Here is a 12489-nt window from a genome sequence, read left to right on the forward strand (position 1 = left end):
GGAATTAAGAAAACCCCCGACTTGACACGGCCGAATACGCTGGCTGTGCATACAAGGTAACCCTTGAGTAAAAATCATTTAGCGAGATTGTTGTGAGTTGCATTACTCGTATGTGGGGCCACTGGGCCGCTGTGTGATGTATATGAGGTCCCTGAGCCTATGGAACCAAGTACCTGATCTGGATAGACGAACGAGAACCAACATGAAAGTAAATACATGAAATTTTCCTCTCGTTTTTCTTTTTCTGCCGAAATTGAATGTGTGACGAGGAAAACTCTGAAAGTTTGAAGTAATCTTAAGATCGAAAGTCTCTGTGGGTCAATCGAATTGATTCTGAGCGTGTTAATGGGATTATCCTCTAGGATAGGATAATGAGCGTGTCGATCAATTGTTGTGCCTGACGCTTCTGCATAGAATAACAGAAAATCATAACCGAAAATGAAAAGTGTTGCGGTTTGAGGACAGCCTCGCCAGTCACGCACGGACATGGAGCATCAACCCAGATCCTTGGAACGACGGTGGTCTAGAAAGGTCGCAAACGCTAGGAGCGTTCCCGAGGAAGGGTGATCGTAAATAATTACGTCTCCACCAGGCCAGCCCGGCCCTGGTATGCTTCCGTCCTCATGTGGTTGCGGAGTCCGGGGGATGTTTTCTGGTACAGCCCTTGAGAAATATGTCATGGCCTCTTGTCCTGACGTTCTGGTCCCTGGGATTGCGTTTGACAGATGGATTGAAATCCACTGTGGAAGTAGTGGCAGGAAATCTTTCCCTCTCCACTTTCGCTCCCGTCATGGCTATTTCGCGAGTTGGGCTTAAGCGCATGCAGATAACTCAACTCTTGTCGCACTTTGTCCTAACCAGCGGTGTGACCATCGACGGACGGACAGACAGATGGAAGACAGAACCAATGTCAGGCGAAGCAGATGAGTCCTTCGGCCAGTGACATAATTACACATGAGGAAGTGGATGGACCTGGAGCCAATAAAAACGCATCATTTCCAACTTGATGGATCCTTGCATAGAATAACGAGCGGAAGGAACGCTGACAGATGTACTGATGTCGGCCACAATCGATAAGGAGGGCAATAATTATGGTGAATGAGATCTATCGATGCTTCCCTGTCTGCTGGGTACAAGAGTTATTGCTTTTTAAACCTTAAGAGGTTAAATGGTAGGTTAGTGAGCATGAAGAATAGCTTATAGTTGAGCTGGGATCCGCTGGGAAAAAGCAAGCAAGAATCGTTTTCTGATCACTCGAAATCGGAAATTGTACTCCGTACGTACGTATGTATGATTTTACTCGACTAGCGCGTGTTCAACCCCCTCCTGCTGTCCTGTACCTCGTATCTCCTGCCCATTCAAGCAAAGGCTACTGATCCCGGCATATCAAATTAAACTCGGCATTCCCCCTGCACATTCCTCTTTTAAAGTGCCCGGGTCATGCGGTAACGAACTCGGGATGTATGGACAGAATCTAAAGTGGTCAAAAAGGCACTGTTGCACCGTCCTACTGCAATAGCACACCGACCTGGTATCGAATGACCTTATCCCCTCTTCCCCCTTGCTCATATATCGCGAATCATAACATGGCGGAATCATAGTATTCATCGTAGCATAAGAGTAGAAGGGAAGGGGATAGCGAACAAAAAGAAAAGAAAAGAAAATCATGCTTTATCCCTTAAAGGGCCTATTAGCTCTAAGGTGTATGTATGATTAACTGGATTGGGTTGTTCTCGAACAAATTATTATGTTCTAGGAACCATGAGAGGAGTCAAATCTGTTGTCTACTGGTCACAAACACTATTTAACCTCACATTCAATGAGGTATAAGGACCACTTTATTGATCTACTTTCCGTCTTGTCTACTATCGGTTTTTGTTGAACACAATTGGCAGCGTGCTTTTCATGCAGGCACTTCGATGAGAAGTTTTGTCGGAGACTGAAAACTCTACGGGAGTAAAATTGATTATTCAACTGCAACGGATAACACGGTATACCAATACATTGTAATTACGTGGTAATGAGCTTTTTGTTATTCATCTATTTTTTCATTATTTTATTAAATTTTAATTAATATTTATTTAATGATTTTTCCGACTTTGATGCTACGGGTACAGTCAAAAAAGGAACATTGGAAGTCGAGCAAAGAGAAACAAGCTGGTTGACACAAACTCTATCATAGGTACAAGCTAAAAATTCCAAGCAAGGAATAGAGAAAACCAACAAAAGAAAGTGGAAAGGAACGAAAAGCCGAAATTCCAGGTCAAACAAAGATGGGTGGAGCCCGAAATAGTAGTCCCAGGGGAGCGATCCAAAAGTGATACATGGATAACCAAACCTTGGAAGGCTGAAAGAGACTTGATCAAAGACTCGTCCAATCAGTTTCAATTAGTCTGATGGAAGGATATCCTCCTCAGACATAGTATCTACTAGTGCTTTTGAAAGTATTGGCCTCGATATTGATTAGATTTTCTTTTGGCTGGAAACAGACCGTGGATGAGCCGGCCGCTTAGGTAAAAAGGGAATGGATGTCTTCCAAGAGATCGACTCTTGATGATCAGTGATCGAGTCAGCAAACGCAATGTCGTTCCGATCGTTTGCTGTACCAGCCGAAAGGACAAAGGCACGGGACAAGGAAGAAGATAAACAAAAAGGAAATGTCCTCCCATGGTTGGATCTATTGCTGGAAAGATTTTTTTTTTCTCTCTCCAAATCTTCTATGGACTGAAAATTTTCATTCGCTCGAATTTTCTGTCTGCCTTATTCTTTCACACCCGAGGACCACTTTGAAGATCTACCTAACATTTCGACCGAGAGCTAGGGACTTACCCAGACTAGACCGTTAAAGACCGTAATCAGATCAGGTACCTAGTAATAATCATACAAGAATACCAAAACCGTCTTGAAACATGATTTCACGCTGTACCAACCTAGCTGTGTCCTTGTATGATACTGTACATACTATGACGAGTCTCTCTGTCCCTTTTCGTTCATCCTTTTCTGGTTATAGATTTTACTGGATAGCAGTGGTATTAATTGTTGATCTAGCAATCTATGTTGAGAATAATAGTTAATCTAACGCTGTCCTGTTGTATCGGGCGATTATGCCGAGAGGCAGGGTGTCATGATACTGATTAGATCAATCAGACTTTTCTTGCATAAAAGAAGTAATTATTGTTAAAATATTTATTTTTATTTATCTTTATTCAATTTTTCCCCCCTCTCCTCTGTTTATACCCCTGGTTCTTTTCTATTCTCCGCGCTTATTTATTCGTAATTGACTCCTGTACAAGTTGGAACGTAATGTTTACAGAGCCGATTGCTAGTGGGCTAAATAAAGACTGTGGACACAGTCAGAGATTCAAACAGGAACAGGGCGAACTACTCCGTACTAACCAACTGTCGGCCCACCCACGGCCCTTTTTATTTGATAGGACCACAGGATCGATGCCCGGTCGTCATCGATGACTTATTACTACTTATTTGATTTGATGGGCCTTCTTTTCTTGGACCTTACCTTGACGTACTTCCATACATACATACAGTACCGCGCAGCAACAATACTACTGTACGCCCCCTCTCTCTGGCGATTGCGGTCATTAGTATCGCTTTCCATCTTGTTCCTCATTTCCTCTCTGATTCTCTGACCTCAACAACCCCTCTCGACCCGCTTGCGATAACCCTCCACTTTCCACTTTCCAACACCAACACCCCTGCTAGACGCTGTGCAAACGCTCGTCCCGTCCGTCTTACTCGAGCCCTATACTTCGCTGGTCTTTCATTGACTTTCAAAACAGAACACTTGGCCGCTGTCCCGTTTCCTGGCCTTCATTCGTTTCTTTTCGCCTGCCCCATTTACTCCTCACGCATTAAGCGGCGGGCTAAGCATCAAATAACTCTCTACAATCTCCGAAAGAGGTACACACCTCCAGCATCACACCGGTGGTTTCGTTGCTATACTGTCTCAAATATGACGCCGTACTGGCGTGGTGCTACCCGGTGATGATTGCCTTGTAGTTCCGGCCGGTCAATCTGCAACCTCATCTGTGGCCTACCAGCTGTGAACAACGCATCACAAGCCCAGCACCCTCGAACAGGAAGGATCACCGCCAACCATTTCGGTGGGAAAAATCGTCCTTTTTTAATTTTTTTTTGTTGTTGTTGTTGTTTTTGTGAACAGAGAGAACTCAACAGTATTGAACGACACAATTTACACTGACCATCTGCTTGAAAGAATGCAAGATGTCCGGCAGTGATGTCGAGCACGTTTCTTGCGTTCTGAACGGCAACCCTCATGAGCTTCGGCGCCAATCTTCTCCGCCCACCAATGAATATTTTTATGATGCCCGGACGGATGACTCCTTTGAAACATCACTAATTGCCTCTTCTCCCGCACCGCCTCTTGCCAGTACCACATACTCTGCGCAACAGGGTCTCACAGACTCTCCAGTATTGCCTGTAACGGCAGGCCTATCCTCGAACAACCGATCCTCCCCCGACCCTGACGACTACTATCGCCCAAATCCACCCATATCGGTTGCAAACGGTGATACTGCTGGTGGTTCAGGCGAACCTTTGATGGATGAAATCGATAACACCGAAGTTGCCGAAAATCACCCGACACAATTTCAACGAGTGTGTTCTGGGCCAGCGCACCCATCGAAGTCGTCCGTGGAAAGCTCAGGGCCATTTCGCTCGCTCTCGGATTCATCATACAGAAACATTGGGCTTGGATACAATATCGGGGTACCGCCAGCACGGGCGTCGATAGCGAGGCCAAGGCAGGTCTCTTTTAAGGATCTCGTGAACAAGTTCAACAACAATCCAGATCAAGTTCTCCCACTACCGTCAACGTCTACATCCAAGACTGTCAGCCCGGCTAGCCCCACGGACGGATCAATACCATTCAAGACTGCCTCTCGTCTGAGACAAACTCACGATTCATCAATTCAGAAAAATCCAATTCCTCGGTGGAATACGATAGGGACCTTTGCTCTAGATATACCCTCAGAACGTTCTCTTCCTCGGTTGAGGACAAACGATATCAACAATAACCGTCCCGGCTCTTCCGACCTTCCTCAGCGGCCCGCGTGTGGCGGATCGCTTGCATTGGATACGAGTTTTCACAGCTTGGGATATGGATCACCGTCACTTCTGCGCCGTCGAGGTTCTGAAGGGACCATCCCGAGCCCAAACCCAGCATTTTTTGACCATCCCGAATCAGCACTTGGCTTGACGCCTCTGACTCCGACTGCTTGGTATCTAGGACATACGCCGTTTCTAGAGGCTGTTAATACCACTTCGAACACGAATACTCACCGGAGGACAAGGAGTGATTTCGCTGGAGATCATCCTGGAGGTGCAGCGGCGTGCCTTTCTGACTTTCATATGGCGGACCAGCCCCCCTTACAGCCACACTCCGGGACATCCCTAGAGAGCCCACATTCCAAGTCGCGCATCCCAATCTCCTCCCGCCGCCTTAATTCAGCTTCCGCCTCGGGTGATTCCTCGCCGTCTTCGCCAACAAGAACCGAGCTAGCTTTCGGCAGCCGATCTGCGCAGCAGATCGCTTTACCTCCGAAAGGCGTTAGCCGCCTGCCCAAGCCATCTCCCAGACAGGCGTCTCATCCCGCCCGTGAACTGACCTATGAGGGCGAAGCAACGTTTGCGATAACGCCGCATGCAAGGCGGGAAGTGGCCCCTGGTAGGGCCCGTCAGTACATCCCTGAAAAGGGTGCCCTTTTGGAGGCATACATAGCCGCTCCTCCCCCGAAGAAGTCGCCCCCTCTGCGAAGTTCACGGCCACGTCAACCCGTCTCACAAACTGCCCAAACGGCGCCACGTTCAAGAGTGGTGGAAACGGTTTCGAATTTTCAAAGACAAGTCAACCGTGATCGTGAGCCACGAAACTCCAGGCTACGAGAGCGACGCCTGGCAGAATTGGGTAATGTCGACTTTGCAACCCGACGTCAGAGAATCCAACAAGCTTTCAATCGCACAGTCGAAGAGAATGAGAGAAAAGAAGAGAAAGCAGCGGAGCTCCGACGCCAGGTCAAAGCTCAAGAAGAAACAGAGCAGCCTGTTCGGCCTTCTACCCCCAAGGAACAGTGTACTGGATTTGCAGACGTGATTACTTCTGTACAGCCCGAAGATAACGTGACAGTAATCGAGGAATTTGGCGACTGTGGACATGAAGCGAAAGACATGACACCCGAAACAGAGGCTTCGAAGGCGCATTCACAGCTTCGCGTCGATCCAGACGTGTCTGTATCAGAGAACTCTCGAAATACAACAGACTATCATCCGATGACGATGGACTCACCAACATTAGGCCACTCGGAGATGATTTTGAACGGCCAAGGATTTGAGTTGATGCCCTGCGACCTGCGACCTGACTCGGCCGCAACAGCAGGGTCCAACGAGACCCATATCACCGCATTTGATCCAGAACCTCAAGATGATCTTTCCAAACAGAATCTACATGCATCACACAGAACCCTGCTGAGCCAAATAATGCGTATACGTGATTCCAGCCCTAGCAATTCATCGTGCGATGAGCAAGATTATGGCTTTTCTGATAATGATGAAAAGGGGTCTATTCCAATTGTTCTGAGAGACGCGATGGCTATCGAAGATTCTATAGACAGCAGTGAGAACCAAGAGCATCGTGATATTTATATCAAGCGGGGTACTACCAAGAGCGAACCAGCGAACCGGTGGAGTATGAGCTCTTGGTCATCTTCTCTGCACCACGAAACTTCTTCGGGTGGGCAATGTGAGGGCAGTGATGACGATCTCTCTAATATACACCACTGCGCCGAGGATAGCGAGGAGGTTGCTACTCAGTCATGCTCTGAATCTTCGAGCACTCCGTCCGTCATTGGTCATCAACCTCCCCATGCATTGCCCCAGACAGCCCGTGTGGTAACAGAACCAAGTAAAGAAGCTGTATCACATAGGAATCCTTACGGGCCGTCCGACACACCCAGCCTAGTCAGACTGGGGGGATGGGATTCTAAGCGTGTGGCTCAGCTCTACATAGAAGAGCTTGCGAGTGGCAGGAGTCATCCCCTTCCCATGCCAGCAATACGCGCGTCTCCAGAGCCGCCACATGTCCGGGTTGAGCAGAGAGATGAAAGAAGAACTGAGAGTCTGACTGACGATCCTGCCTAATAACGGAAACTGACGGTATCCCACCCTCAGAACGCATGCGACATTCGGCGAGCTTGTTTTTGCGCGATGACTGGGAGCATGCGTCTCCATCAATTATGGATTGGATGCAAGTAGCCGCCGATGAAGGATCATCGCCGCAGGCCCCCAAAATTGACGGCAGCCAGGGAGTTGATGGTGTTCCGACACCGCGGCTAGTGACTCCCAACGCACATCCAAAAGATACCGACGAAGGCCTAGGTCTGGCAATCAATGTGCATCCACCTCAGGAGTTTAATGATGACGATGTTCCACCACCTCCTATACCACGCCACGACCCTCCAGCTCCGCCCCCTGAAACTCAAGATAGCACTACACATCGTTTCCCACAGACTTCCGTCGCTCATCCCAACATCTTCTCGAACGCCACCTTCGCGCCGCTGGGACCCGTTCAAAGCACCGATAGCAGTGAGGACTCCTCTCTCCGGCGACTTGAGCCAACTCCTTCTTCGCACACCTTGGATTCATCGGCAACCTCGTTGGTTCCTTCGACTTCAGAACATCCTCGCCCACAAACCGCATCCCCATCCCCAGAACAACGTCAACTGAAGAAGCGGCGACATGTCATAAAGGAATTAGTTGATACCGAATATACATTCGGAAAAGACATGAAAGTTGTTGATGATATTTATAAGGGAACCTCCAGTTCATGCTTAGACCTCTCCACGGAAGATGTCAAAGTACTGTTTGCAAATTCAGACCAAGTCGTGCAATTCTCTATGGCTTTCCAGGACACTCTCAAAGAGGCAGCGAAAAGTGTTTATATAATGCCTAAATCCCAGCGGTGGACCAGCCGGCGTAACCCTCGAAATCCTGTCGTGAGAAACGATCAAGAATCTTCTACTGGGAGTAGCACTTCAGACGTGGAGAAAGATAATGCGACTTTCATTGGGCAGGCATTCATAGCGCATATAGCAAACATGGAGAAGGTCTACGCCGACTATCTGAAGAACCATGATGCTGCCAATAAGAAACTTCAGACTCTGCAAAAGAACCCGAAAGTGGCTATCTGGCTCAAAGAATGTCGGGATTGGGCATCCGATCTCACCACAGCATGGGATCTAGATTCGTTGCTCGTCAAGCCAGTACAGCGGATCTTGAAATACCCCCTTCTTTTGAGTGAACTCCTTGAATCGACACCTAAGGATCACCCAGACCGTGCTGCTCTCGTTACTGCCCTTGAAGAAGTTACGAACATCTCCGTTCGTATCAACGAGCTGAAGAAACGTGCAGATGTTGTGGGGCAAGTTGTGGGCCGCAAGAGAAAAGAGTCTGATGTCAGGGCAGGCTTGTCAAAGGCATTTGGACGTCGCACAGAGAAATTGAAGCAACAGGTTGGCCTTTCCGACATGGTTGAAGACAAGGAATACGATGCTCTGTCTCAGAGGTTCGGTGACAATTTCTTTCAACTGCAAGTTGTCATGCGGGATGCGGAAGGGTATACGCGTGAAGTCCAGGGATCCATGGACTGTTTTGGTGGAATTACCAGCGCGATAGAAGAGTTTATCAAAGTCGCCCCGACTGCTTACCATGAAATTGAGGGCAAATGCGATGAGCTGAAGACAGCTGTCCAAGATGTGATAACAGAGGCATTACCCAAGCATGTAAGTACAATCCCCTATGGAAGCGCGTGTATCCAGAATGACTGACAATGTCCAGATCGCTGTCGTTCGTAAGAGCGTCATTGACCCAATGGTCACATTGCTTAAGCTTCATGATGGACCACAAAGAGTGATGAAAAAGCGCGACAAACGCCTAATGGATTATGCCCGCTTCAAGAGCATTAAGGAACGAGGGGACAAACCAGATAAGAAAACCATCGAGCAAGGGGAACAATTTGTCGCTCTTAATGAGGCCCTTAAAGACGAACTTCCGAAGCTCTACTCTCTTACCGCTAAATTGATGGAGTCTTGCCTGAAAAGCTTTGTTCACATACAAACGTCGTGGTTTAAGACTTTGCAGGAGAAACTTGGCCCCCTAGTGGACTCGTTCCCGGACGATATCCAGAAGGTAATTGGTGATTGGAATGCGAGTTTCAGCTTCTCTGAGGCACAGGTACTGTCCCTAGGCATTTGCAATGGGTCGTTATTGGCCGATGCTGTCAACCTCGTTAATTTCAACACTCCCCCAACCGGGGCAACTATTAGTTCGCCGCGGCGCCCATCAACTGTCAATAGCGCCAGCACTCGCGTTGGATCCACTATGGATGAATCACCTAAAGCTTCCCATGATTTTGGCAGTGGAAGTCATTCTTTCCAATCGCCAAGTTTTGATAGCCAGTCCCAGGTCTCTCTTGGACGCAGGCGTGCTGATTCGACTTTCTCGGGTCGTGCTGCGCCCGATTCGATTGAACTACCCCGAAGCCACATGTTGCAACAAATTACTAGCTCATCAGCTTCTGGACCTCAGCCTAGCTCTAACAGAGAGTCTTGTCCAAGCCTTCCCCGGTTGAGCCTTGATTCTCCATTCCTCGTCGACGTCATTGGTGGTCCTTCTGAGAGTAGTGACAGACCAACCGAAGAACAGCCGAGCTCACCTGGCGGTGGTCGGTATTCGGGCTTTTTCTCTTCTGCAATGCCAATGTCGGACAACCCACAAGACAATGCTCCCCAGGAGAACGAACCACCCAAAGAACCGGCGGTGCTATTCCTTGCCGCTAGTATTAATGAATTCAACATTGACCGTGCCCGACGAGAGGCCGGCTATCCCTACCTGACATATGTTGCCGGAGAGATATTTGATGTCATCGCCGAAAAGGGCGAGCTGTGGCTAGCCAAGAACCAGGACGACCCTACCCGCCAGGTTGGTTGGATCTGGAATAAGCATTTTGCGAAACTCTCAACCTAATGTCACTATCCGATGAAATTATTGCTTGTTTCAATACTGTACATCTTGCATGGAGGTCGCCAGCGTCATGATGTCCTGGGTCTGTTAGCTCTAGACCGGATCTACCCCAGAAAACGTTGACGCTCCATAGAAGGCCGCCCTGGAGTTATCGGTCTTCACATTCCTCTTTTATGATGTGTTATGAAGTTTTGGGGGCGTTTCTTCGCATCTGCATTTCTTTCTTTGTTGTCTGGTGGCAGCCAGTCTACTATTGGCTGGTGGCCAGGTTATCTGCTTTGATTCTGCTTTTGCAATGTCTGATGTGTGCGGGGATATACATGTTACTCTCTGCTTTTGCGAAGGTGTTTACGGTTTCTCGTGCTAGTGAAGGCACAATCTGCCAGAGACACTCCAATGTACGTTTAGATACCCCTGATTTAGTTGTTAAAATGGAACTAGAAGTTGAACGTAAATATTATGCGCAAACGTGGAATGTTAAATGTAGCGAACTAATCGTGGGAGGAAGAGATTCTATATAGTCACGCGTCACGTGTATATACACCAGCCACAACCGAAGCCACAGTGACGTCGCGGGCATTTCGGAACGGCTTCAATCGTATCGCCGCAAGGGGCGACTTCTCGTGCACCACAGGTGGGAACCGCCTGTCACTCGGCTGTTGCTTTACTACTATTCTTTCCATTTGACCCCAGGTGATTGGCAGCTTGTCCCTGTTAGGATCAACTCCACTTTCCTCCTCTTCGCTCCCCTGCCGAACACAAGTTGGTCAAACCACCGCAATCACGGCTTGTTTCATCTTTCGGATTGGACGATTTCCCCTTCATCTGATAGAGAAATCCACAAGGAGCTACGAAGTTAAACCGCTTCACCATTGGAAACGGTTGATAGGGCCTCGGATAGATGCGCTCGATAGCCATCGAATGCACAGCAACCGTTCCCCGCCCTCCACAACGGCCCCTCGATTCAGCAGAAACAGGCCCACCGATTGCCGCCCTCCAGAGAGATTTGTGGATAGATAATACAATTGAGGTTCGGGATTATCGCGCAAGATAAAGACGGACAGGATGCTTGATGGCGGATTGGGCAAGTTGCATAAGAGGATGAAGCGGTTTGGTGATACGGTAGGCTCTGGGCTGTTTGGCTTTTGCTGTGTCGGATCCATGACGAAAAGCTTATCTCCAGTAGTTGAACCCCGATGATGCGTATTTGAGCTGTGAGTGCATGGTTGATTGACACTAGTCTCTGAGAAGGATAATGTCTGACTAGACTGGAGTACACAGACTATGACATTCGATGTATGTATGCGCTTCTCCTGGCAACCGGTTAATAGAAGACCTGACATTCCACAGTGACGAGAGAGGATATGCAATCACTCAAGAATGACTGGCTCACGGATAATGTGGGTGTGATCGCACCCTCCGATGGACTGTAGCTAATCTATCACAGATCATATCCTTCTGGGAGGAGTAAGTCGATTGGGCCTGTTCCACCATCGCCTAAACTGATATCTTCAGATACCTGGAACGCGAGTTTCTCGTCCATTATAAATCATCCAACATTGTACTTCTGCGGCCCAGCATGTCGTTCATGATCTTGCAGACACCCAATCCGCACACGCTTCGGGAGGCCTTACCCGACTTCACGCGGACGACGCACGTCTTTCTTCCAATCAATGATTGTCGCAATGTAACTGAAGCTGAGGGCGGGTCTCACTGGTCGTTGCTTCTCATATCTATTGTCGATGGGATAGCATTCCATTACGACTCACTTCCTCCTGGAAACATCTGGGAAGCCCGGACGGTGACTATGAAGTTTGGCACATTACTCAATCGACCCATTCGATTCATTCACCTACAGGACTCGCCGGTACAAGAGAATGGTAGCGACTGCGGTGTGTTTGTGTGCCTGAGTATGCGGCATCTGCTGCTGAAAAGGCTGTTGACTGCGAACGCCAGCGAGAAAGTCAGCATGAGTCTGGGCGGAATGAAAGTAGATGCCCGCGGTGGAAGAAAAGAGATGACGAAGATCATTGATGGCTTCCGCAAGGAAGGCGAACGTCGGAGGTCGTATGTCGCTGAACAAGTGCCTTGACGCGATTATGCTAACCTTTGGCTGAACAGAGCGAGTCTCAGCCCGCTAGGGAAGAAGTCAGCAAGCCCTGGCCCTCCACGAATTGAATGATAAAAGTATACTCGGGGCTGCATATGAAAACAAATGGATCGGCGAAGGCGTCAAGAGGATGCGGAGTTCAAGTCTATGGATAATGCATACGTCAGACAGGACATGGTTATGAAATAAGGCGGGGACCTTACCACTTCACGTTTTTCATTCTCAGCATCTTTTTACGCTCTGATGGTTTCCCCTCCCTTTTCTCTATTTTTTTTTTTTTGTTTTTTTTCTTATCTCGTGCAATCCATCATATTACCAACCGCAAC

At 48.3% G+C, this 12489-nt stretch overlaps 2 protein-coding genes across 2 annotated transcripts; both read left to right on the forward strand.

Annotated features, from left to right (window-relative positions):
- Positions 1 to 4242: 4242 nt before the first annotated feature.
- ANOM_010030 (putative Rho guanyl nucleotide exchange factor) lies at positions 4243 to 10056 on the forward strand (the record flags this gene model as incomplete). The annotated part of the gene is made up of 3 exons (XM_015555286.1): positions 4243 to 7150; positions 7204 to 8813; positions 8869 to 10056. 3 exons carry the CDS (start codon positions 4243 to 4245, stop codon positions 10054 to 10056), a joined length of 5706 nt encoding a protein of 1901 aa, XP_015403037.1.
- A 691-nt stretch (positions 10057 to 10747) lies between these two features.
- ANOM_010031 (Ulp1 protease family protein) lies at positions 10748 to 12431 on the forward strand. Its single transcript, XM_015555287.1, has 7 exons — positions 10748 to 11175; positions 11240 to 11267; positions 11335 to 11349; positions 11404 to 11453; positions 11501 to 11520; positions 11569 to 12120; positions 12175 to 12431. The coding sequence occupies exons 1-7, from the start codon at positions 11119 to 11121 to the stop codon at positions 12233 to 12235; spliced, it is 783 nt and encodes a 260-aa protein (XP_015403036.1). The 5' UTR covers positions 10748 to 11118; the 3' UTR covers positions 12236 to 12431.
- Positions 12432 to 12489: the final 58 nt, after the last annotated feature.

The sequence above is a fragment of the Aspergillus nomiae genome (genome assembly GCF_001204775.2).
Source record: "Aspergillus nomiae NRRL 13137 chromosome Unknown contig00376, whole genome shotgun sequence".
Taxonomy (NCBI): domain Eukaryota; kingdom Fungi; phylum Ascomycota; class Eurotiomycetes; order Eurotiales; family Aspergillaceae; genus Aspergillus; species Aspergillus nomiae.

Coding starts and splice junctions, on each gene's coding strand:
- ANOM_010031 (XM_015555287.1), top strand. CDS start 11,119: ATGCTTGATGGCGGATTGGGCAAGTTGCATAAGAGGATGAAGCGGTTT. Junction 11,454..11,500: donor ATGACTGGCTCACGGATAAT/GTGGGTGTGATC, acceptor AATCTATCACAG/ATCATATCCTTCTGGGAGGA. Junction 11,521..11,568: donor ATCATATCCTTCTGGGAGGA/GTAAGTCGATTG, acceptor TGATATCTTCAG/ATACCTGGAACGCGAGTTTC.